At 45.0% G+C, this 25,725-nt stretch overlaps 1 protein-coding gene across 1 annotated transcript in view; it reads left to right on the top strand.

The window, feature by feature from the left end:
• LOC309601557 (SET-binding protein-like) overlaps positions 1-25,725 on the top strand; it is a gene marked incomplete at its 5' end in the record, with an annotated part of 252,385 nt that overhangs the window by 100,579 nt on the left and 126,081 nt on the right. Inside the window, 1 exon segment of the mRNA XM_082334619.1 lies at positions 9,488-9,559. Coding sequence (XP_082190745.1) covers positions 9,488-9,559 — 72 coding nt within the window.

Raw genomic sequence — 25,725 nt, 5'->3', positions numbered from 1 at the left:
CGACCTGGGACCCAATCCCTCCAGTGCAGTGTGAGCAGGCGTAGACTTAGATCAGACCTGTAAAATGAATGTGGTCAACATCCCTTTCCAATGGTTGCTTCTACAAACAAGCGTTGTTCCAGCCCTTTATTCCTCCGCTCTGATTTACAACCCGTTTTGGCGTATAAACCGTGCACCTGTGAAGCGGTCTGCTCTGTCATCGCTGAAGCCTGTGATCTCAGAGAAGCAGTAAACAACATGAGTGAATGGGAACCCCCATCTCTCGCCAGTGTTTCCTGCAAGTAAATATCAATACTTGTGTTAGTCATAGGCAGAGAATGGTGTAATAACTAGATAGATTGGGTCACTTTTTCAAAAAAGCTCAGGGCCAGATTTCTCAACTGTTCAGCACTCTTGAAAGGGTCCAGATTTTTTACTTTCTTTCTTTCAAGCCAAAAGTTAAACCCATCCCTCCCACCATCAAAACTAAGAAGCTGCACAAGAGCCAAGTTTTAACAAAAATTATCAGCATCCTGCAGCATTTAGCAGGACACAACGAACAGATTTTGCAAAGAGCACAGCATGTGATGGGTAATGGAGCTTCTCCTAATTCACGCATGTGGACACGAATGGGGACTTGGGCCTCCTGTACCTGTCTTGGTCACCCACAAGAAGTGCCATCAACTTCAGTGAGAAAATACTTAGACTGTATGTACCGTGCTGTCTAGAAGGCTGTGCCCTTGTTTTGGAAGCCTGTGTAGTATAAACTCTTGGTTCACACCTTTTCCACTGACTTTGTCCATTGTTTCTGTTGACTTGAACTGAGTTGTCCTGATTTGTACCAGCTAAAGACCTGAGTCTTGGTCTCCAAACCACTTGGATGAGCTGAAGATCATTGCTTAAGTAATTAATAAATAATAGGAAAGGCAGGAAAAAAGACTACAAGAAATCATTTAAGAGCATCATCTGGTCTTTAACAGCAAAATGTTCATTCTTTACTACATGTAGAATGAACGTATGTGCTTTTAACCTTCCTGAGGTGAATAGTCCAGGGACATAGGATATCTGGCAACATCCTTAAAAGCACACTGGCCTGATTCTGATCTGCCTTACACACGGAGCAACATTACTTAAGATATCCTGGTATAAATCCAACCAGAGATCAAAACCAGCCCTGTTTGTCCAGGGGACTTAAGCAAAACATACCGCTTTCATCCCAACAGCACCATCCCTAGGCTATTTTACCTCAATTACACTCTGATTTAAGAAAACTGGAGGACACTGAATCATGTTCAAACTGTTTTCTTTCTTCCTTCTCTGTCAAATTAGGGATACTGCAGATCTGATGAGTTTCAAGATTGGGTGGGGAAACAAGACACTCTTCAAAGTCCTTATTTTGTTTATTGATTCAATGGTATTCACTAACTAATAACCACCCAAGGCTAGCAGGCTCATTTGAACTGGGAATGCTGTGATCTTGCATGTTATCTATGAGAAGAATAGCCAGCTTACAGATAAGTAGTCTGCTTAAGGTGGGAGAAAGCAGGGCTTTTAGTTGGCAGTGTTAGGTTAACGGTTGGACTCAATGATCTTAAGGGTCTTTTCCAACCTTAATGATTCTATGAGTCTATGATTAGGGAAGCCAGATTGTTTTTCTGCCAATTTTCAGGGAGTCTTCTTTTCTTTTAAAGTTTTCCCTAGAATCACAGCACTGTTTTTCCTTATTTCCCTTGTATGTGTGCAGTCATGAGAATCAGGATGGCTTGAAATTAAATAAGCACAGTCCAACCTTCAAGTCAAAGACTTTGCAGTTTTAGGTTTTGCTTGGAACCAGAAGCAGAAGAGCCAAAACACTGCATAAAAGAAGAAGAAGAAGAAGAAGAAGAAGAAGAAAAAAAGCTGTTTTCATGGTATTTTTGGCATGGGCAACTGCTCTGAGAGATACTGGAAATCATGCAAGAAGGGTCTGTTCTTCAGACATTCCCAGCCCTGCTCTGAAGACTGAGGGCTTTAGATAAGCATCTGCATGTGGGGATCTTTATCCAAAACAAACCATCCAACCTTTCATAGTTTACCCATTACTAATAGTGATTTCCCCCTCTGCATCTCTCCCCATGCACTTGCGCACGCACACAAGTTCTTCAAGGCATCCTAAAAGCTTTTCCTTGCCTGTAACATTTTAATTACCTCTTGAGCAAGATTTTCTCCTTGGTGAAGAAAAAGAAGAACGCGATGAACTGCCTCATGCTGCCCAAAGGATTTCCTCTCCTCAACCTCACCGCACACATCGGGATTGGATTGCTTCCCTCCCCCTTCTCCTTTGCCACATCTTCTCTGTGTTTTGCATGATTGTTTTCATTCTTTTCCAGCCTGGAAAAAAACAACATCCCCCCGCTCCCTGGCAGCGTGGGTGACAGAGATGGAGAAATCAGCACAGTGTCAGCAAGAGTTTAGCCCCACAGCTGGGACCTGAACTTTCAGCAGCAGAGCAACAGCTCTAGGTCACTGCACTAAAGCAAGCTAGACTGATACAAAGTGCTTGCTCACCCTGGGAAGGGAAGCATCAGAAGCCAGTTTACAAAAATCTTTAGGCACCATCTATTGTGAGCTTGCTTACAGCAGCAAAGGCTGAGTTTTTCCTGGGAAAGATCACCACAGAGTGTATATTTACTGTCGTAACCCCCAAAACAACACAATATTTGGATGCTCACTGCACTGGGGGGATATAGCGTAGGGGCAGTGTAGATTTTAGAGCTGTTGAAACTGGAGATGGAGCACGTGGACTCCATGTGCTGCGTACTGTGTGAAGTTTTCAGCTCTGAAGACCTGAACGATCATGTTTGCCAAGAGTTAATGTGCTTAGAAAGCGGATGCTAAAATATTCTTTCCCACTCCAGTTTGCAACCGAGAACTTGTTAGTCTGTAATATCTTTTATTTATAGCGCCTTTCGACTCAAAGGATCTGAAAGTGCCTCTATCTGGGAGTCACTTCAATGAGCTACAGATACCTCTCTGTGGGGGCCTCCGATTGACGTTTCAGGGTCTGCTTTGCCATGGATACATGCGAGGGACCCAGTCTTCCTTGCCAAATGCCAGCAATTGGTACTAAAGGCTGGAGGGAAGGGCAGAAACCCACCCTAAGACTGAGGAATAGCAAAGAGAAAAAACAGACATGTAAACCAGCTTGGAGAGAGGATTCAGATGGGTACCGGCTGACTTTGGAAGCAGATGTTGGGAGGAACCATTGCCAATGCTGGATGACATCCTTATGCAAAGGGCCTGGGACAGTGAAGCCACAACTCAGAAGAGGGGATTTGGTAGCCCTACTTGGGTATTGCTTCATCCAACCCAGCCAGCCCCAGCCGTGCTGTGGTGGCCTGGAGAAAGCTCCAACGTGGACCTTGTGCAGGGGACATGTCCCAGTGACAGAGGTGCTCCTAAGGGCACAGGCCTGAGGCTCGGTTTAAGTATGCAAATGCACACATCCCTTAATGAGTGCAGTCACAGCAGGGCATCTGCTTATTTTAAGTCCACTTCAGCACCTGCCCATCAGCTGCTCCACATGCAGCAGCTGGCAGCAGCCAAAGGACCAGCTCCTCCATGTGGCACTTGGCAGCTAGAGGGTGTCATCCAGCCCTCCACTTTCCTCCTGTGTTATACGTGCAGGCCAGGGAAGCAAAAGTCAGACCAACTGATGGGTTTATGATTCCAGCCTGTGATTTCTGCTTCATCCACAGCCAGGTGAGATTTTGCCAAGATATATATTAGGCAGCCGCTCAGGACACTGCTGTTTTGTCTGTACCACCCTGAGCATGCTGTCTGTCTGTCTCTGTGACCCCACTTTCAAGCTGGTTGCTCCTTCCCCTGGATGGCCAGAGTGTGTTTGGCGAGAACCAGCCTTTTCCTGGCACTTTTGCTGAGCCTCCCAAGGGACTCGTTGCCACAGGGAGCAGAGACATCAGGCCCGAGACGCAGCGAGTGCCCATCTGTTTCACCACCCTCTAACTCCCATGGCTTCCAAGGAGCCCCTCCTCATGTTTCTCAGTGGTCAAGGGGGTCCGACCAGGCTCATAAAAAGCCCCACAGACACAAGCGGCTGCTTACGGGGCCGTTCACTGCTCTGGGTCTCCAGCTTGGCTTGCAGCTTAATGCACTCGTGCCACCACGCTAAAATCCTCGGCGCATCTTCTCTCCTCCATCCATGCCCCTTCCAAGCCATCCCCAGCATCAGCATCGACATTATTATATTTTTTCTCCAAATCTCTTTCCTCCAGGCACCAGGCAAGGTGTATTTTACACCACTTTATCTCCATCATGCATATGTCAGTGTTTCAAACTCCAGTTTAGTTGGAGTCGCGTCACTGGCTGAAAGTTGGCTCTCTCAGGTCCTTTCCATGGAGAACATGCATTTTGCCTCAACCTTTCTCTACCTCCCAACCAAACCTGTCTCCTCCCTCCTTCGTGGAGGGGGCTGGGGCTTGCACATCCTGGCATGCACAAGGGTCGTGTTGCCTGCTTTTAGGGCTTCTCTCACTCTCTACTTCTTCGTCAGAGAAAAGCATACATATGTTGTGTGTACCTATGAGGTTTTTTTTTGCCCCTCTTGGTCCATTGAGTGTTATATCACGTTTCACTCCCTTTGGTGCTCCTTCCACACGTGCTGCTTTGGATTTGTGGGTGGGAGTGGGAGGGAGCCCCTCTGGACAAGCTAAGAGGGAAAAAGGGAAGAAAAAAACTAAAAAGAAAAAAAATAAGGGAATAAATATTTGGGAGGAGGGCATTTAAGAGGAGAGAAAAACAAATCAATGTCCTGGTGCCAGGCTGGAACCGGAAGCTGGTTGCCAGTGCAGCAGGCTGAGAAGTTGGTGGAAGCGCTCAGTGTCATGTTTGGGTTGCTTAAAAAAATACACCCTCCCTCCCTCGCTATTCTGCTTCTGTTTTTCTCCTGGCCCCACAAGCAGGAGGAGGAATTCAGTTGCCAAACGAACGCAGGCTTGCAGGAAGTTTGTATTTACAGCAATGCCAAGGGATGCAAACAGAGTATGTCCTGCCCCGTGACACGTGTGTGTGCACATGCATGTGCACCCATGAGCACTGCAGCTCGCTTGTACTTGGGCAGCTGTGAGCTGGATTGGACCTGCCAGGCGTGTTGTGGGTGCAGTGGCTCTCCACTCCGAGGAGATGCCAGTGCATTGGCAACCATGGCATGATTTTTTTTTGCCCATGTGAGGGGAGGAGGTGGGAGGGCTGGGGATGGAGGAGAAAGGGGAGGTGGAAGGTTGTAACGCTCGGCTGGAAAAATTTAGAGGAGTACAAAGGAGTGAGCGATGAAAAGGGGTGGCAGGAGAGGGGGAAGGAGGCTGTGAACAGGCTCTTGTGGAGGTGGGAAGAGATTTATGTTTGCCAAGTGGGTTCGGTTGGGGGAGGGCTGGGAGGGTGTGGGGTGCCGCAGAGGTGAGGTGGGGGGTGCCGTGGGGAGTCTGATGGCCCCGGTGGCAAAGCGACAAGGCTTTATTTTCTTCCTTTCCTTCCTCCTCTCTCCGCTGGGCGCTCGGAGGAGAAGGCAAGACAAAAAGCTGATCCAGTGCCAAGAAGGAGCTGCGGTGACTTGAAAATGGCACTCTGCGCCGCGCTAATATTTTGAAGCTGGGCTGCGCTGGAGAGCAGCGAAATGTGCTGGGAATGAGAATGGCTGCGGCTGTGGGGCTGCCCGCTGGGCTCAAGAGTGTTCACCTGCCTCTCCACTTCCCCTTTGCCTTTTAAATGTGACCCTCTTCTCCCCCATTGTCCACCCCCAGTGATATTTAGGGGTTCTGGGAAAAAGAGGGGACCCTTGCTGGGGACTTGGGGTAGAGAGGGAGCAGAAGGGGGCAGCCCCTTGTACCCCGGAGCTGGTGCAGTGTGGGAAGTGCCTGGCAGAAATGCTCTGCTTGTAGCTGGTCTCTAGCCCATGTTTGTCTGTTACGATGCTCACTGGAAAGGATTATAAGCAGGGAAGGAGTGAGTGTGCTCATCCCCTCCTGCCATCTCCGTATTGGGGAGGGATTTTTATTTTTTTAATTTTCTTCCTAGGGAGGAAGAGAAGACTTGATTCCTAGGGAGTTTTCTGATTGTTTTCCTGTTGCCGTTCCTTCCTCTCCTCCTCGCTGTCCTCCTTCTCCTCTCTCCGTACCCATAAGGCTGCTCTCGTGGCTCTGTATCCTGATGCAAGGTTACTTGTAGGACACGCGAATCTCTGCAAGGTGCAGTGTCACCTGTGTCGGTGTTCCCCTCCGCTTCTCATTCGCTGGGGGACGACACAACTTCCAGGTAGCTCCACGGCTCAGCTGAGCTGGTTAATGCAGTGTCAGTGCTTCGGTTGCAAAAGCCCCTTCCTGCAAAGCCTGCCTGGATAAAACAAACAAAAAAAATCATATCGGGCTGAAAATTCGACAGCAATTCATAAGGTTGATTAATTTGCAAGGGACGGGGCTGGAGTTTTGCCGTGATTTTTGTCTGAAAGAAAAGGTTTTTCCCTGTGTTGGTTCCTTCTTCCTTCCATTCACAGGCTAGGAAAAGGTACAAGAAAGTACCTTTTTTTTTTTTTTATATGAGGTTTAAAAAATCTTTTAAAAATTGTTACCAGCACAAGCATTCTTGTAATAGTCCAATAGTTGAAGCTGAATGCAAAGATCTTCCACCACACGCACACACATACTCCTCTCTGGATCATGCTGATGTTTGGATCTGAAGTTTTAGGTTAGCTTTACAGAAATTGGAGACTGGAGAAAGAGAAAACCCCTGCCTTTGGGTTTGAAAATGAGTCTAGCTCCTGTTTTAACAGCAGTTTTAGTTCTCACACAGCCAGCAGGTCAAGTTCAAGGAGACCTTTCCAAAGCATGGGCAGAGGCTCATTAACTTGCTGCATCTCAGAAGCTTGTGGGTTGTTGGGTTGTTAGCTTGGCCCAGTTCATAGTCCCAGGTGTGGGACGATCCCTGTGACCTGTCTCTCACCTGCAAACCATGCCCTAGTATATATCCAAACCACTTCAAATCTCACCTTTGGTTTCAGACACGTGGGCCTGGTTTTGGAGCACCTAATTCTGCTCAGGTAATGCCTTTTGGAAATACTGTGATAAATAGCGGGGAATTTAGGGAGACTTAAACGTGTTTTCCACCCTGCTTTCCTCACCCTCTTCTTCTCACAGCTCCTTGCAGATCAATGGTCTTTCCTCTGCAGAGGATCGAAAGATCAGTCCCAAATTAATGCTTCTAGGAGGTGCACTCATTTCTGAGGTGATGCTAGCAGTCTTTGTATAGAGTAGGACATCTGCAGCAACCGATCTCTCACTCTTCCTCCTCTCAGCTGTGCCTTGAACCATGTAGTTGCTGCAGCTCAACTTGAGCTTGCACAGAAGAGATGCTGTTGTCTTTTCTTATGCTTTTCTCTTTGTCACAAGTGAGGGGCATGTAGTGCTTGGCCCAGGAAACCTTGGATAGGGTGAAGAAACTATGGCAAATGTCAACAAGAGGGTTGGCCAAGTAACTTGGAGTAATCTGTGTGCCATTGTACGTTCCACCAGATCCCACTTGTTTTTCATGAATAAAGTATACGCATAAAAATACGTGGTTTTGTATGCACACACGTGCTTGCTGTTTGCTTTTCAGTTGCCTCTTTTGACTTAATGAGTTGTATATTTAAGCTACCATCCTCACCAAGGGCACACACCATGCAGACCTTGCCTGAATTTCCCAGAAGTCCTTGCTGATAGTTTTGGCTGCAGCTGCACCTCTTTCTCTGGCCACAACCTCCTCTTTTTAACCTGAGATCCCTGACCATGGGATGCCAACCTACAAAAGCAAATGCCAGGAGTGGGGATTAAAGCCCACATCAAAGTGAGCAGAGGAGACCCTGGTGGCTGTCCTAACCTGCCATGCACCTGCACAGAGCATGGCTCACGCTTTTAGATGTGGAGCCAGCTTGTGTTTACTACTGATTTAAACCTCTTAATATTTCAGTTACCAAATAACAATTCCCAACAGATTTATAGAGAGGATCCCAAAGATACGAACAAATATTAATGTGGACCAACAGCATCCATGTGTGCAAAGTAGCAATATGGTGTTTGTTATTCAGGAAGGTAAACTGAGGACAGCGAATGAAGAGACCTTCCTAAACCTTTATATTTCAGAATGCAGACCTCTTTCATTTCCTCGAAATCTTGACAATGCTCTAGAGTAAGGGAGCTTGTCCATCTTGGCACAAAAATGTTACTCTTGTACTTTCCAAGTGGTCCAAGTAAGCCATTTGGGCAGCTTGGTCATAATTCCCAAAGAACATTGCAAGGCATTGACAAGGCAGCTGAATGTCTTTGTCTTTATTTCTCCCTGTATCAAAGTGTCTTTGGATGTATTTCCCTGAAACATGATGTCTCATGAATCTCCAGTTGCTTCCTTCAAATCCCTCATCATTTTAACACTTTATAATGAGAAATGTTGTCTGCTTGGAGTTGTTAGGAGATTACTTGTGTCTAGAAGGGTTAATTGGGAGGACTCTTCCAAGGCTATCTTCCACCCCTTCTCCCCCCACCTTCCCCACTCTCAGTCTTTTATTTTTTTGGACCGGTAACCTCACATTTCTGTAATCTAAATGTGCAAATGCTTTGCAGTCATGGTCCAGTAGCTGGGTTAATCTCAGACCCCTGGAGTGGCAGATGGCTGATTTGTTGCTGATTCCAGTTACAGAGAATCGTGCCACCTATTATCTTTGCACAGGCTGCTGCTTAAAAGGATGCCTTGGGCAAAATCAGTGAAAAGCAAAGCAAAGCAAACACTCTCTGATCTGCATCACCACAGGTGAAAATGAAAAATATTTCACTTCTGTGTGAAGGGCTCAAGAGGTGGAAAAAGAGAGGAGAGGAGGCAGGAGGGGAAGAAGGGGAGAGGAAGATCTCATTTTCATACCAGAAGTGCAGAAGCACAGGGCAGAGCGGATTTGCCACAGTCACGATGTTGAATCACAAGCACTTACCCTGTTTTAAATGGTTTTGCAATGTGGTAATCCTTGGCTTCAGCTCCCTGCTTTAACTCTTAAACAAAGCAGGCGGGTTGGCATCCTGTGACACCTTCTTGCTCTTCCCAAGCCTTTCCAACACGGGTTGTCATAGGAATACATGGCACCACTCCCTGCCATCATGGCTCATTGCGTGCCCCACGACTGCTGGGGAAAGCTGTGATGGCCCCGTGGTGCTGCCATGCTTACCAGGGCTTCTTGGGAGGAGAAACCTATGCATCTGTGTAGGTTAAGGAGAAGCTTGGGGGACCTTCTAAAACTGAATGGGGCTGAGGGTGAACCCTAGCACTGGGTGCTCAGAGGGCCCCAGCTGGCAGGTGGTGGTGGGCACGCAGAATGATGTAATGAAATGGAGAAGGGCAGAGCAAAACTTTGGATGCTTGTGACCATGTTCTGCACGGTCATTCTCACAATCAAGGTTTTTCTCTTTTCTCTTTGCTCTGGGAAACGCCACAGAGTCAGATGAAGAATTTGGGAAGAGAGTGTGGGTTCCCTGTGCAGAGTCCAGTGACGAAATCTGTGAACAAGGTAAGAACAAGGGCTTATGGCTGTGAACGTTTTTGTTTCTTCCTTTTCCCCTTCCAAATCCATTATTGCAGTGTTAGACACGAGATTTAGGATGTGCATAGCACAGAAACTGATATTTCAAGAACTAAGCAAGAGAGTCTAAAAAGATCAAGCTAAATAGGGCTTCTTTTTAATGCATACCATTATGATGGTTTGGGTTTTAGAACGGTTTGTATTGTATCCAAAAGATCTATGTGTGAATAATTGTTACCAATCTCCTGACACCAAGACCTAATTAGGAAGTAAGAGCCTTAAATAAGCCATTTGCATAGTGAGCTTCCATATGTCTACTTGCGCAATTTATTTGCTTCACTCCATTGAGATATAATGAGAATGAAACTCCTAGAATTGCCTTTGACTCTGAGGCTCTCGTCTTCATCTCCTCTGCAGTTATAGCCCACTATTAAGAAGATAATATCTATTTCCCTTTGTTCAGAAAGGAAAAGCTGCTGTACTGCTACTCTTATTCCAGATTGCCCAAATTTCTCTATTTCCGAGTTTCCAATGGAAATAGAATGACAAATGCCAAAACAACCTGCAGCCTAAGAAAAATGTAATGCTGTCAGAGAAAGCACAAAGAAGGTTAGGATAGGATGATCTTGAAGGAATACTACCTACCATATCTACCTCAAAACCCTGCTGAAAATCCATGTTGTGGTATTTCAGTCAATGTATAGATGCAATTTGAAGAGTGCTGTGTTGGTTCTGTTTGGCTTTCTTCCTGCTGCAATGTGAGGAAGGGGGAAAGGTTGGTACAAGGCTGCCTGAGTTTTGTCTTAGTTTTGAATATTTAGCTCAGTCTGGACCAGCATGCTCTCTGGGACTCTCTGTTCATGTTATGTTGTAGAGCATGTTCTTTAAATATGGTTTGAGAAGATATCCTTTATTTCCAAACACTTCGTACATGCGTGACTCCATCCCATGCTTCAAGTGTCCTGCTTCGTTCTTTTACTCCCATCAACCCAAAGTCAGCAAAACTTAAATGTATGATTGAGTACCATTTTCTGTTGGGATGAACTTTAATGAGTGCTCAAGGTTTTGGTTTTTTTTTCCTGCCAAATCAGAGCCTTATTTAATTTCCCAGTGAAAGACAGTTCCACTTGCAATGATTTTGTTTATGATAATTCACTTGCATGTTCCCTTCCAGGAACTGTCATTGCCTTCCAGAAGGGAGGTTAGTGCTGGTCCCCTTGCAGTGATAATTATAATCAGACCTGTCAGCCTTCACACAGTCTACACTTATCACTTGCATTTAGGAGGATTTTTCCTGAAGCCTATTACCAGTGCTGCTTCTTAGGGAAAAACAGTCATGATTTTTTCTGCTAATCTTTGATGGCTCTCAGCTTTGAAAGCATGGAGAGGAGCAAAATGACTGCCAGTTGCAGTTAAAGAAACTGTCTGTTGGTCCTGGTGTAGAGCTCTGCATCTGGAGAGGAAGGACGGACATGTGTTTGTGAAGCCTGATGTAAATGTGTTTGGGTCTGTCTGAGCGTGAGCGCATACCCAGGCAGCCCATGCTGGTTATGGAGTATATAGCATAGACCTGTACACGTTAGCACAGGGGTATCCGAGTTGTACACGTTTTGTTTTCTCTTGAAGCCAAATGAGCTGCTCATTTTCCTGATAGGAAGAGGGAGAAGGGCTGGCAGTGTGCAAATACCAAACTGCTGTCAGTGTAGTGGGGATGCTGATGCACCAGGTGGGGAGAACAATAGCTGCCACAGCCCTATGGAAACTCTTTGAAAATGAGAAGGTTATGGAGGTGGAGGAAATGCACAGCAGGACACTGTCTCCTCTTATCTCCCCCAGCCTCTTCAATCAGGTGCCTGCTGGGCTTCCCACTCCTCCTGCCTTTTGCACTAGATCATAGGATCATAAGGTATTAGATTCTGCTGGCATGAAGTCATCCGCCATCCTCTTGGCATTATAGCTTTCCGAGTCAGCGAGCCACCGTGAAATGTTGAGGCTGTGAGTCCACATGGTGCTTTTAGTTGCAGCTGCCAGGGCCACAGAGGTATCCAAATAGGAGCTGGGAGGAGGCACCAGCTGCCTGACACAAGTCTCTGCCACCTTTTCTTTGGGAAAAGCAGGCACTGCAAAGGGTGGATGGCAGCCTTGGTGCTGTCTGTTCACCAAGAAAGTGCCATTGCTGAAATACAGCTGGCTCACTATGATAAGGTGCTCCTTCCCAAGCTCCATCTGCAAACCATGAGTCGGTTGCTGCACAGGTGATGCCCACGGACAAGCATTGCAAGCATCATGAGCAAAACCATTCAAAGGGATGGGTTTCTCTGAATGGCTTCCATCTGAGAGTAAGAGCTTCTGATGCAGCTTTGAAACCTTTCCACTGAGAAGGCTTTGTGGTGTGTGTGGTGAAGAGGGTGTAGGTACCAAATGTTTTCTCTGCCTCCCTCCGCTGCCTTGTAGTGCTTGGGTCCCTGTGGGGTGTAGGAGGGTGCCCAGACTTGGATGACACCATACCAGGATCTTCCCTCTTGGTGTGGGATTGCGTTAATGCTGCTGTGCCTTCTGCCAGATGGTCCCTGCCCTGATATAGTCAGTTCTTCTCAAAGTAAAGTGCTTGTGTTCAGTTTCTTGTAGCTCAGAGGGACCCATGAAAACAGACTGGCTTTGCCTTGGGCAGCTCAGCACAGAAATTCCTATGGGACATCTTATGGTCCTCCAGTGTAGCATGGTTAGAGCATATGGCAACTGCTTGAGGTGGGATGCTTTTTTTGGGGTATGCAATTTAAAGTTGCAAATGTTGAAGATGTAGTATCAGGCAGATGACAGTGGTGTGGGATGGGAAAAAGAGGATAGTGGTTTGTTTATGAAGTTAAGCTGCTCATGTATAACATCTTTGTCATTTGAAACACATAACATCTTGTTCCTTGCAATTATTCTTAGATTGCAGACAGCAGTAATCTACAGTTTCTCACTGAATAAGAGTGATATCATGAATCAGCAAAAGATTATTGTTATAACCAAACTTAGAGCCATACAAATCCCTTCTCCTCACTGGAAAGAGGTGATCTTGGGCAGGAAAAGGTGAAGAAGGACATATGTCATACCAATGTCTTAGGCTGCATCTGTCTTAAGCAAGTTAAGCAGTGTCTGGGAATGTCACTCAGCACGGGAGTGTGACCGGGTATACTCAAACTACTAGACCAGCCCTTGGCATGCTTTTGGTCCGCAACAACTAGCAAACTCCTAAATCATTCCTAAACATGGATCAGGGTTCATCTCAGTGAGCCGTTTGCATTTAGCTGCTGCGTTAGGGAAGCTAAGACATGGTTGCGAGCAGAGATACGAACCGTTCTGTGCCAGTTGGCCTCAATACCTGGGAATGTTTCTGGGCACATTTAATTTACTAGTGGCTGAAGAGGCTCAGGCCCAACTGAGAAACTGGACTCCATCATCCTAAACTCCATTTGTCAGCAGTGGGAGAGAGAGGGGAGCCACCATCAGAGGTTGATTCAGCCTCCCTTGGTCCTGACCTCTCCAAATCATAGATGGCAGCTAAGGCAGCTAAGCCTACAGGGTTCAACACACTGATAGCAGAGAAAAGACTATATTATCCCAGAAAAAGGCTATGTATAGTACAGGTGTATTTCCTGCATATTTAGTAGTCACCTCCTCTGCCTCTCTGAGCTCAGATTAAGAGTTTTAAGCCATTCAGTTGTTCTTTCCTGCAACAGTGAGTGCCATGAGTTATTTTTATTGACAGAAAGTATTTCTTTCTCCCTCACCTCCTTTTTCAATAGGTTCCAGTCATAAGACTGGTGTTCTGTACAATTTCCTTTTAATTGTTTGGTGGTTGATAGTTAAATGTGTCCATAGGAGACAATTGTAGACTTATATATAATAAAACAGCTCATGGAAGGATATAGCATTTTGTCTTTCAAATATGAGTAAACCCTTTTTTTTGATAAAGAAAGTTTTATTTTGAGTTTGCCCTATCCAAATATATATAGAATCATAGAATCGTCTAGGTTGGAAAAGACCTTCAAGATCATACACACTTTTTCACACTGAATCAAAAACATAGGTGAAAAAAATAACTTTGGCTCGACTACTGCAACCAAAGTGTAATGTTTCATTATCTTTTCTTTCATTGAAATCTGTTCATGCACAAGGTGATCTGATATAATACACGTATAAACTTATCAAACAAAACATTTTCCCTTCAAGAATAACTCAAGTGTTTGGTCACAGTGGGGATGAAATTATTGATGTAATTTGGCACATATTTGGAAACATGACCTTAATCTGCAGGTTTCAGTGAAGAAGGTATTTTCTCCAGGTATTTCCATAAGTCAGATAGATAAGTAAATTATATTTTTGACATGTTAAAGATGTTCCATTTTAGACAAAGGAAGCAATATCCCAGTTGTGTCACTGAAACTCAATGCCCTCTGTTGCTTGTTAACAACTGCACATTTATTGTTTCAGTGTCCCAGTTTGCTATCAAATATCAATGCACTGCTACATACCAAATAATCAATAGTTCTGTCAGTTGAGTATGCCCTGGAAATACAATATTACTGTTAATATTGATCCACACAGCAGAAATCAAGGCATCAAACTTTGCAAGCATTACTTGCTAGCACCCTGGCTTTTACTTGCAGAGCAACTGTCTTGAAAATCGCTACGGCATGCTACCCCCCCAGGGACCAATATGTTTTCTGCACACCCTCCTTCTGTGTATAATAACGAGCACGAACATAAACACAAGGGTATCAGTGCACACATGACCTGCAGATATGATGCACATAGTTTCATTTCAGCCTTCTGTGATTTCTGCGTGCAGCAAACCAGCTGCAAAGAGCACTGGTGAAATCAAGCTGCATCAGCTCTGGTAACCTCCTCTAACGGTGCAGCGCAGCAGCTTGGCTGGCCAAACTAATCAATGTCTCAGTGTGCTCTTCTTCATGGGAAGAATGAAATGGGCTGCAGACGGATGGCTTGAGATCTCTGGCAGCCTTCTCCAAGCATCGTGAGCAATGATGTCGTTAATGAAGGCTCATGTGGTTTGCTTGCGGAGGTGACTTCAGGCTCAAGTTATCGGTTGGGAGGAAAAAAGCCCTGCAACATTGAGGTGTGCTGGCAGTGTCAAGAGCATCCGTTCTTTGCTCTCCTGCCCCCTCAGACTGCCAGGTTGCCTTGGGAGGAAGAAAATGTGGTGCTCCCCATTCCCGCATGTGCCTTCACACACACCCCTGTGAGTTTGGCGGTCTTTGCCATATCTGTAATGGCCTCGCAATGAAGCTGTGAATGAAAGTTTGGCAGATTGATTTTACAATTGTCAGTCTTCCCAGAAGCAGCCCAGAATTTCATTAACTAAGATATAAGCATGATTTTCTATAAGCTCTTTTCAGATTTTACTAGATCCAAATAAATTAAATCGATATTTTATCTCTGTGCCACCAATATTAGTTGGCACAGTACTCTTCATATAGAAATACTATAGTTCTGGTCTCTTGTATTTGAGCAGCAGCTGCACTATAAGATGCTACCATCACTGATATAGTGTTTCTTTAATAAGTGGCTCTACTTCAATAATAAGATTGCTAGGGAGAAAGTAACCTGGATGTGAGCAGAGCATAACCTCAGTGAGGATAAGTGAGGAGATATAGGCATTTGGAAGAAGGGAGTGGCTCCACCATGCCACCATGGCTAGGAAAAGGTGCAGGATGGTGATGGAAAGGTAAAAATGGGAGCCTCAGATGGCTGGAAGGAGTTCATGAGAGCCCCTACCGAGGTGAGGGAGGAAAACAGCTTTCCTTACACATGCCTTAGGAAGAGGGAATCAGGAGAAATGGTACCCTCTGCAGTGCCTCACTCCCCTCATCGGGAAGGTGGCCTCATCTTTGATTCACTGTAGTCAGGACCTGCTGCACTCGCAGACAGTATCAAGCAGAAGGGTAAGGTATGGATGGAGCAGGCTGGTAGTAACAAAGAGCCCCTTGCACAAAGCCCACTGAAATCACTGGGAAGACACCCAGAGGCTCCTTTTTCTTTAGGTTACTCCTGTCATAGGAGCCTTCCTTGCCATGTGGCAGAAGGAGGAGCAGCACCCTAGCCCATGTGGCTCCTGACATGGAGCCATCTGAACCTTGAGTAACTCACTCTGCTAACATGGTCATGCACTCAGCTATCCTGCAGGGTCTGAGAAACTTCCCACAGCATATGGAGGAACATGACTAACGGTGGCCAGAGTCTTCCCCTTGGCAGGAGGCATGTGTGCCACAGGGTGTCAACCTTGGGATTTTTTTTTGATGACGTTACCAGCTTAGTTTTGTCTTCCTGGTGACCTTTACCCACATTGTCAGAGGTCCCCTTGCTGCCAAGGAGCAAATTCATCAGCCTTATCCTTCATCCGAGAGCTTCAGCTTGTCTCCTGCATGGCAAGCCATTTAACACCTGGGAGATGAAGCTCAAGACAATGTCTTGGGAAGTCTATGTGAGGAACAAGAGATGCATATTATCTCTTACTGGGAGGAAGCAAGGTCAGGTTTGATGTGCTCAGAGCAGTCTGAGTTGCAGGGGAGATGCAATGCAAGGCTCTATATCTACTGGTGTTTCCTAAGACCCGACTTCATATCAAAGATTACATTTCTACACTCTTTCAGAGAGAAGAAACAAAAATTCAGACACTCAGCCAGGAGCAGGTATGACTTATAGCTCAGGGTTGCTACTGTGCAAGAACATGGAGTTAGAGCTGAAGTTGTCATCAGTTGTGGCTGTGTACTATCAATAAAAAGAGGTGATGCTATGGTTGCAATCTCTTCAAAACATTTCTTCCTCCAGCAGTATCACCTCTTCTCTGTAGAGCCTCAGCAGCTTACTTCAGCTGCTTCAACTGAAACCACAAATTATGTCATTTTTTTTTTTTCATTGGATGGTGAGTGAATGGCCATTTCTGCCCTTATCTCCTCTTTTAGATAAAATGCCCCAAAATGCCATCATTGAAGTTCAGAGGTCATTGGTGACTTTAAAATCCTCTCCAATTGCCTTGGATCAAAACCAAATGAAATAAAAATCTATGTGACAGTCAAGAGGCCAAGACACCAAAAATGATGTGTCCAACACAAGCAGCTTGCTGGTTTCAGTGTTTCTGGCAGCCGTTTGCTTGTTTGAATTTGAGGATGTGACGCTTTTAAAAGTCAGAGAAAAAAACCACACACTCAGCCACAGTCTTCAGATATTTTACTTGATAACAGGTTTCTCTTTTTTTGTGCCCATTTTCTTGCAGCCTCGAGAATGTCCTGTTTTGCAATCATACTGTCAGCAGGTGTTTGTGGTGCTGAAATACCACGATGCGTAATTCTCTAATTTAAAAAAAAATCTTTCGAAGCCTCAAAACATTTTCTCACCTCTCTTCATGAATGAGCAACAGAATAGAGTGTGTTATCAAAACTCAATAGCCACTCATTTATTTACATGGTTAATGATTGGGCCTTTTTAGCTAAAAAGATACATTTTTTCCATGCTACTCCTATTTCAACTCTGTGGTCTCAGCCTTGTCCTGTGTAACAAAGAAACCAATCCTTTTATGGATGGTGTTAACCAAGACACCAGTGACCGAATCACATTTAAGAGTTAAATTTCCCTTTTATTCTCAAAGGTGGTCAGGATCAAAGCACCGAGAGGCTGAGGCTGGAGAGAGAAACTTGAACTCCTGGTGTATCCTTCCTGTGAACAAATGAAGACATTATAGATTCCCTCGCTGCCAGTGTGACCCCTTTAATCAGCAGCATGTCCACAGTTAAGAAGATGATATTGTGGTAGTCCATAAAAATCCCTGCCGCGGTTAGAGCATCATAAAGCAAATATATTATTGTTCTTGGCCCAAAGACTGTATGACATTAAAAGGTGAAGACGGGAGTTGAAGGGTTGGCAGAGGCAGGCAAGCAGCAGTGGGAAAAGGCTTCACAGTGCTTATCGACACACCCAACTGTGGCCAGCTGTTACTGGGGTTGTGTGCATCGCACTGGGAGAGGTTTGCAAGAGGACTGTGGAGAAGGCTGGTGGATGTGTAACAAGAGCCTTTCCTCTGCAGGAGAGACAGCCTTGGGGAAGAGATGAAGGTGTATTAGCAGTTGTTTACCCTCTTACTTGGCACTTGCCTAGGGAAAACATTCTTTCTGGATTTTTTAAAAAAATATATATGAATAAGGCATTCATAAACTAATGAAAGCTACATTTTCATCAATTATAATGGACTCCATTAAATTCTGGACATTTACCACATCACAATGTTTATCTGCAAGGCAATATTTCCCTGTGCTTAATAAAAGGGAACAGTGGGAGTACTGCAGCAAATTTAAGCCACTTCTGGCACTCAGTGTCAGGATTTTAATGGCACTCACATTACCTTGGCTTCTTTTTATAGCTTCATCTTACTTTATGTGACAATACTTAGCTTTTATGTCATGCTTTTTGCACATAAATCTTAGTGTCTCACAAAGCAGGGCAAGACACCATGCCCATTTCAGAGAACAGAAAAAATACTAAGTGAGGTGATTTGATTGTGGCCACAGAGCAGCACTGCTGGGAACAGACCTTGATCTTCTTAAATCCCATCCCGGGAGTCCACTGCATCTCCAATGGGAAGCTTTACCCATTTGTAGACAGGCTCATATGGGGTGTGAATCAAAGGCTTGCATCAAATTGAGATGAAGGTAGTGGGCATCTCCCCATTGGCTTCTTGGGGCACTGTCAGCTCTTCTGTGACAGTCAAGCACTCAGAAATGGTAACTGCAAGGGAAAATATTCAGCTTGGTAGATAAAACAAATAGCATGAGGCTGCTTGTGTTTTCCTTCCATTTTTATCACTGGCCATAGCCTGTTGGGTCTTTCTGGTGGGATTTTCTGTAAGTCTTGTTTGGCATGGAGAAGGGAAGAGCTGACCTCCCCTGTGTTGAACTTGCCTCTTTGTTGTCTTCTGGTCTCAAACTTGCTTTGAAGGCAGCTTGGGTTTGGTCTTCCTCTGAAGCTCTGTAGGACTCATCAGGTCCCGTGCTGGTGTCTGGCAGTAGCAGCAGTGACTCGGGAGGCACAGAGATGTGAGGGCAATATTGTAATTCCCTGAAAAAGCTAACTGTGGCACTGGGTCACCTATAATTAGACAGTTGTTTTAGGTGGAAAGGCGCTTCTTGTTTAAAATGATCCCATTCCCCAGCCCTGTGCTTCTGGGGGGATCCTAAAAGCCCTGGAGCAGGGGCTTAATCCTGAAGCCATCCTTCTGGTCTCCAAGTCGGGAACCTGAGTTGTTCCCAAATTGCTTTGCTGTGTTACAGAATGCCTTACTGGCCAGCCTTCCTGCAGACTTTGAGGGGCCACGCTTTGGTCCAGCCGTGCAATGCTGACTGTTGAAGGGCCACCACATCCCTTCAAATCCTTCGACGTGTCCTTTGCCATCACGCACCAGACCGTTTCACAGGGAGGGTTTTTTTTTCAAGAAAAACAAGGGGATTGGTGTCCAGCAGCTCTAGAAATCTCTGGGAGCCACGCTGCCAAATGCCTTCTCCCTTCAGCATTGGGAGTCTCCTGGCATGGAGCTGCCTTTGATTTGCTATGATGGAGGATATGATGGATGAGCCTCTCTGGGCTCCCTCCTCCTTGGAAATGAGCTGTAAATCTAAATGGATCATATCCCAGTGAAATCAGCCGATGAATGAATCAATCAGGTGGGTTCAGAAATCTTCCTGCTGCTTCCAGGGAGAAGGCGTACTCGAAAACGACTCCCTGATAATTGAGGAGCCATCCCTCCACATGGCTGCAGAGCTACTGCCACCATGGCGTTTCCCATTAAGGCAGCCTGTGGTCATACAGCTCTCAACAGACTAGAGGAGCGGAGGAGGGAAGTGGGCAATAGCATCCTTCCTCCACAGCCTTGTCTGCCCTATGTACCCATCACCTGGCAAAGGAAAGAGCTTTCTGCTTCTAGACCTGGATGCCCTCCAAAGGGCAGATCAAGGGGCTAAGACTAGACCTAGGGAGTGGAGGTTAAAAAAAAGCTGAATGTGTGTCTCAGCACCAAGCCAAGCTGCTCTTTCTGATGAAAGCTTAAAAAAGCACCATTCCCCAATTTCATATACCTCAAGGACCTGGCTGCTCCCTACAGATTAATGATTCTGTGAGGCTTTTAAAAAACACTGGGGAAAGACTTTGAAGCGTCTGGCTGAAATTTCCCTGTCCATGAAGGCCTGACCTATGGGGATCAGTTGATTTTCTGGAAGAAGGCTCAAATCAGAGGATAAGGATACTTTGGCCAAAGGGTCTAGCAAATAGAAGAGTTTCCTGAGCACAGACACTGAGCCATTATTAACTTTTTATCAAATAGCGTGAGAAATATTTCAGAGGATGCTCACACGAGCATTTGTGTGTGAGAGAGAAGGCAATTTTACCTGCATTGTGACTAAAGCACCAAAACCACCCTTTGGTGACATCACCAGATGCGATTTTCATCCCCGCATTTAACTCACAGTATTTTAGGTGCTGCAAGCATAGGGCTGTTTGGTAGTGCTAGATTTGAACTCACAAAGAACTGGAGGAACACAGAGGTTGAAATGATTCAACTTCCCAGGTCAGACCTATTTCTCTCCATGCATTTCTCCTGCATTGCTTAGTTTGTGCAAAGCTTCATCCCCCATCTCATGGCCAGTGGACAGAGCCAGGAAGCACATCCCAAAGTTTCTGTCTGTAGATAAAAGCCTGATACACTCCAGAAAGAAAAAAAGAGCAATCAGCTACATCAGAACCGAGCCAATTAAATGTCTGAGTAGTGTTTCAAAAGCAAACATGGGCGGCATCAAAAATTTTCCATCAGCTGTAATAACGCCAATTACTTTACCAATTGCTGATTCCACCATGATTTGTTTAGTGCAGTCGTGCTTCAGCCTCTTGCCTGGGCTGACTGATAGGCTTTGTTTATGTTGACTGTTCATTTGCAGAGCTTCTCTCTGTTTTTTTCTCATGCCTTCTCTTTTCCCTGGGCCCGGCTCAGAGCCCAGAATAGCCCTCCTCCCCCTGTGCTCGTTTCCAGCCGGGGCAGGGTATTGCCAAGGAGTGATTTGTTTCTTGGGAGCAAGAGATGGTGCTGTTGTTCCCAATTACTCTGTGAATGCAAAGATGATCCTTCCTTTCCCTTTCTGCTGCTGAGTTTAAAGAAGAAAGAATCCTCCCAAGAAGTCAAGCAGCTTGTCAAGGAACGGGCAGTTGGGATCTGCTGGGGACGATGGCTCTGGAGCTCATTGCCTTTGTCTCAGGGAGAGAAAGAGGGACCTTGTGTCTCTCCAGATGGCAAAGGCACACAAGGACACATGCGTGCTCAAAGTGAGTTTCCCTGGAAAGTTAGTGGGAGCTTTTCATTACTGTTTACATTCAAGTCCATGGAAATTAATGAGTGTCTCCATAGCCACTTTGCACAAGAGCTGTGATTCTTCTCCTGCTAGTTGGGGAAGAGGGTTAATCATGGCCATTTAAAGAGTGCATCTGCCTGACTGACAACTTCAATGTAAACAGCTGTGATATCTTCCAGAGATATCTGTCCTTCTACTTGAGACACCAAGGGTGTCATCTCCAAGGTGCGTAACATCTTCCCCTCCAATTTTCATCCTCCCTTAGCAGCCACTGCCATCTTCAACTCCTCAGTGATGGTGCATTTTGCATGTACCAGCCTTGCTTCCAGCTGCCTCGTGGTTTTAGCAGCCTGCGCTCAGCTTTGCCTCCCGGCTTGTCTTCACAGCTGGCTCCTGGGTGCAGGTGCCCGGAGAACACCACAAGCAGGGAGTAATAGCAAAGCCATAATAGCACCATCCTGACCAACACAGGACTGTGAGTATTTAAGCACTGACAAACAGCAGATAGTTCATGCAGGGCTTTCTTGTGCACCTGGTTTACCCTGGCCTTTCGATCCCAGGCAGTTGGTGTGATAACATGAGCACATCCTCACTGGGGTGCAGCGGGACTTGTTTCTAGCCATCCCTGGGGCAGGCAAAGGAGCCCCCAGAAACATGATCTGCCACATGAAGTATCAGCTAGAGGTGAGGCTATCAGATCTCTATTCATACCCTGTTATCAGTTTCAGCTTTGCAGCTGACAAATGTATAAGTGACACACTTTGCTGCTCGCAGCCCTCCTCATCACTAGGAATTGTAAAAGATCCTCTGGACATGTTTTCAGCCCTCACAGTTCATACTGGCCACAAATAGACACAAAGCAGACGAGCTGCTGGCTCACGTCAAAGAAATGTGGCAAAGGAAATTTGCAGGGTAACCGTCTAGTAACCCTAAATTGGGAAAATTAAAGCAGAGGTAGGCTTCAGAAGAGGAGCACACCAGGATGTGGTTCCTTTTTCCAGTGGTGTCACTGCAATGGACTTTATTTCCCTTGGCCTGGCAGTTTATGTAGTCCTCCAAAATGCTACAAAATGTGAGTGGGTCTGAAATCTCCCCTTACACAGTCCAGGAGTAATGTTTTTCATCCACTTTGTATTCACTGCAGCACAGCTGCCATGGACACCAGCTGCAAGCCTTGTTTTCTTTGTGGGAAACCAAGACACAATGAAAAATAATTTTTCCAAGTCACAAACCTACTTTGCAATCAAGTTAAAAATAGATGAGAACATTTCCTACCTCCTGTCTTACCTGCGGGACAGTCTCACATTCAAAGATGTTTTACGCGTGAGCATTTGTGGAACAGCTAGTAATTCAGCAGTCACTAAGTCCATACCATATTCAGTTAACCCTCAACTAAAACAAATATCTTTAATATTTTGAGGATACTCAAAGATTTTCCTTTTCAGAAAGCAGGTAAATCAAGTTCAGTTAAGAAGATTGCTATCAATTTAGCTAGCCTTTATTCATCCCTATCCTCTATATACTTACTGAGTACTATTGAGGGTTCATGACATACTAATTGTGTGTGTGTTGCAGTATAACAACTCATCTGGAGATTTAAAATGGCAAAGGGATTATAAAGCTAGAGACAGCTCTGTTGGTATGGCCAGCTTGGTGTTTATTTTAGGGAAGGACCTGTTATCTCAACGCATTGGAGTGCTGACCTCAGAGCCCTGACACTTCATGCCCTGCATCTAAGGTCAAAGGCAGGCTTTTTTGTAGGGTCATCTTCTGGGTATTCAGCAGAAGAAATAAAGCCAAATTTGTCATAGGCCTCATTAGGGAAACTTCACTGTTGGGTTACTAAGTCAAATCCAGTGGGTTCCTGTCTGGACACATTTTTCTGTCACAGCACAGGGGAAGCCAAGCAATGGTATTTAATGCAGGTCTCATGCCAAGTACTGCAGACTTTGGTTATGTTAAACCCTAGGAGACTTTGGAGACATTTCTTCTTTGGTCCAAAACAGCAGAATATAGTTTTGCATAAAAAGAATGGGAGAATACCAGCTGACATGATGGGAGACAGCACAAGGTAGAGAACAGGCCATAAGAAGACATGCTGTCTAACTCTAGCTACTGTCTTGTAGACATTTCTGCATGTGTATATCCCCATCCATAAAATGGGAACATTAATAATTCTCTACCTTGCAAAGAGTTAAGAAGCTAAACTAATTACTGTTTGTGAAGCTAATTGACATTCCCAGATGAGTACTGTTTGGAACATTCTAATTTTTATTATTATTATTTCCATTGAGATTTGGCTCCAAGTAATTAGTTTGCTGTATCTGCAAATGGGTATGCTCTCTTAAGCTATTTGGAGGCATTCATCATGGGACTGGCCCGTGCAGAGCTGTGTGGCATGAGAAAGCACTGTCAATTAGGGCTGAGCCATCTTTCAGCTCTTCTACCTCACCCCAAACCTGCGTCCATCTCCTTGTATGACTGTGCTCTTGAGAAAGTCACGTTTCTGCAAGTGAACAGAAACAGTTTAAGGAAACCGGCCCTATTAGAAATTTATGCACCCATCATAAATTATTATGGTAAATTATACTTGTGTGTGTGCAGTGGAATAAAGCCCAGAGATGGATTATGTCCAATCCAGGGAGGGAAAAGGATTTCCAACAGCATTTAAGTGTCTCTAGGTTTGGCCATTGGCTTCTGTTGGGTTTAATGTTAAATAAATTCTCATGCAATGTGTACCAGTCAGATATTGTTTCAGTTTATGATCACAAGTGCTGTTGAGCTCAGTAATTCTGAGTTAGCTCAATATTTTCAAAAAAGTCAATAAAAGCTGCAGCTGTCATTACTGAAGATTCACTTGTCAAACACCTTAAAAGTAAAGTAGCACAACAGTAGTAGAACAAAAAGACTTACTAAAATGGTGCTGGCTTCAAAACAAAACAACCCTTTAAGATTATGTAAGAGCTATACGAAGTATATTGTTTTATTTATGAATGTAGAACTCTGTCTATTCATTATTTCCTGAGTCTGGGTCAGTGTGTTTTGCTTTCCCTTCCCTTCCCTTCCCTTCCCTTCCCTTCCCTTCCCTTCCCTTCCCTTCCCTTCCCTTCCCTTCCCTTCCCTTCCCTTCCCTTCCCTTCCCTTCCCTTCCCTTCCCTTCCCTTCCCTTCCCTTCCCTCCCCTCCCCTCCCCTCCCCTCCCCTCCCCTCCCCTCCCCTTCCCCTCCCCTTCCCCTTCCCCTTCCCCTTCCCCTTCCCCGCAATAACTGACATTGAGACATTCAAAGGAGTTTTAAGGATCTTGAAACACCAGCAGTTCTGCTGGAGGTTTCATCTGAGAGAAGCTAAGTCAGTATGAGCTGGAAAGCTTGGGGAAGTAGACAAAAATAATCAATCAACTCAATGTGTCAAAAAAGGCTGTGCAACTTAGACTGGAGTTGTGCTTGTTTACCTTTCTTGTGCATAAAATCTCGGAGGAGATGGGCTCGATGCTGGGAAAATGGTTTTAAGCCAGCTGAGGTACTTTGCAGTGGTCACATCTCTGTTACAATGGGAATATAGAGGTGCAGGCATTTCTATTCACTTACCAAGTCAGTGAACCACTCAGTCTGATACCTGTGTCCAATATAATCAATTTTAATGTGATTTTTGTGTTTCTGTAATCCTGGAACAGTCCTTCAAAATCCATATTTGCCAAGGCAAATATATTTGGCCTAAAGGTAACCGGGAGGTTCATTTCATACATCGCTGAATGAATAGGAGGCTAAACTGCATTTTTCAGGACATGATGGACTCTGAGCCACCTGAATGTCTTCAAAGATCTGCCACTATGTCTCTGAAAGACTGAAATGAGCATTGTCATCAGTGTTTCCTTCGATAGGAGATGTGTGGTTAGAGGGAGGGAGTTAATATAATAAATAGTCATTTAATCTTCTCTATGTCCAGCTTGAACTTGCAAATAATAGAAGCACAGCCAGGGTGCTTTTGCTTGCTAAGTGTTTCACTGGCTTTCCCCATATTAGGTAATATAACACTGGAAAGAACTGAAATTTTAGACCTGCATTTGCAGGATTCCCCAGGGTTGCTATCAGCAACCTCCCAAACCGATCCATTCAGTTGGTCCTTTGATGTGCAATTAAACCCAGGAAAAAATAGCTTTGTGTAATGTATAAATAGAAAAGAGGAGAGAGAAAGGTGGTGTTGAAGTTGCTTGCTGACAGCTTGGCATCCAAACGTTAAAGGTGCATGCCACTACCTCTGCTTAAGAATGAGTCCTGAAAAAGGTCTGCTCCTTCCCAAATTCCAGCCCCCTGAAAATTAGCACTTTATTTACCTTGCAGCTACTTTTGTTCAGTTGGAAAGCAAAAAAAAAAAGGTCTATGAGGCCAACTTGATTTGTCTTACCAGCAAAAATGAATTTTTGTTAGAAGAAAATGGCTGCTGCTCTCTAAGATAGTGCTTTTATTAGATTGTTTTTCTCTTTATCTCTATAAAAATAGCATTCTTGCAGGAAGCCATTAGGTTTACCCATTCTTACTGATAAATAGCTGGCATGTGAAATATAGACCTCTTGCATGTTGCAAAAGGTCGGAGTACATGGCCTGTTCTTTGAGCTTCAGGGATATGGCAGCCAGGCACATTTTGATTAACCTGACAAAAGGGTGAGATAATCCAAGTGGAAGCTACAGTATTTGAATGAACTTCAGCCATTAACGTCCTCTGTATCTCTGAAGGCCTGACTGATCTCCTGCCAGTTTTACAT

The sequence above is a fragment of the Platalea leucorodia genome (assembly GCF_965183815.1).
Source record: "Platalea leucorodia genome assembly, chromosome: W".
In the NCBI taxonomy this organism is placed as follows: Eukaryota; Metazoa; Chordata; class Aves; order Pelecaniformes; family Threskiornithidae; genus Platalea; species Platalea leucorodia.
Note: the sequence above shows the minus strand (reverse complement) of the source record. Positions and strands in the feature narration are given on the sequence as shown.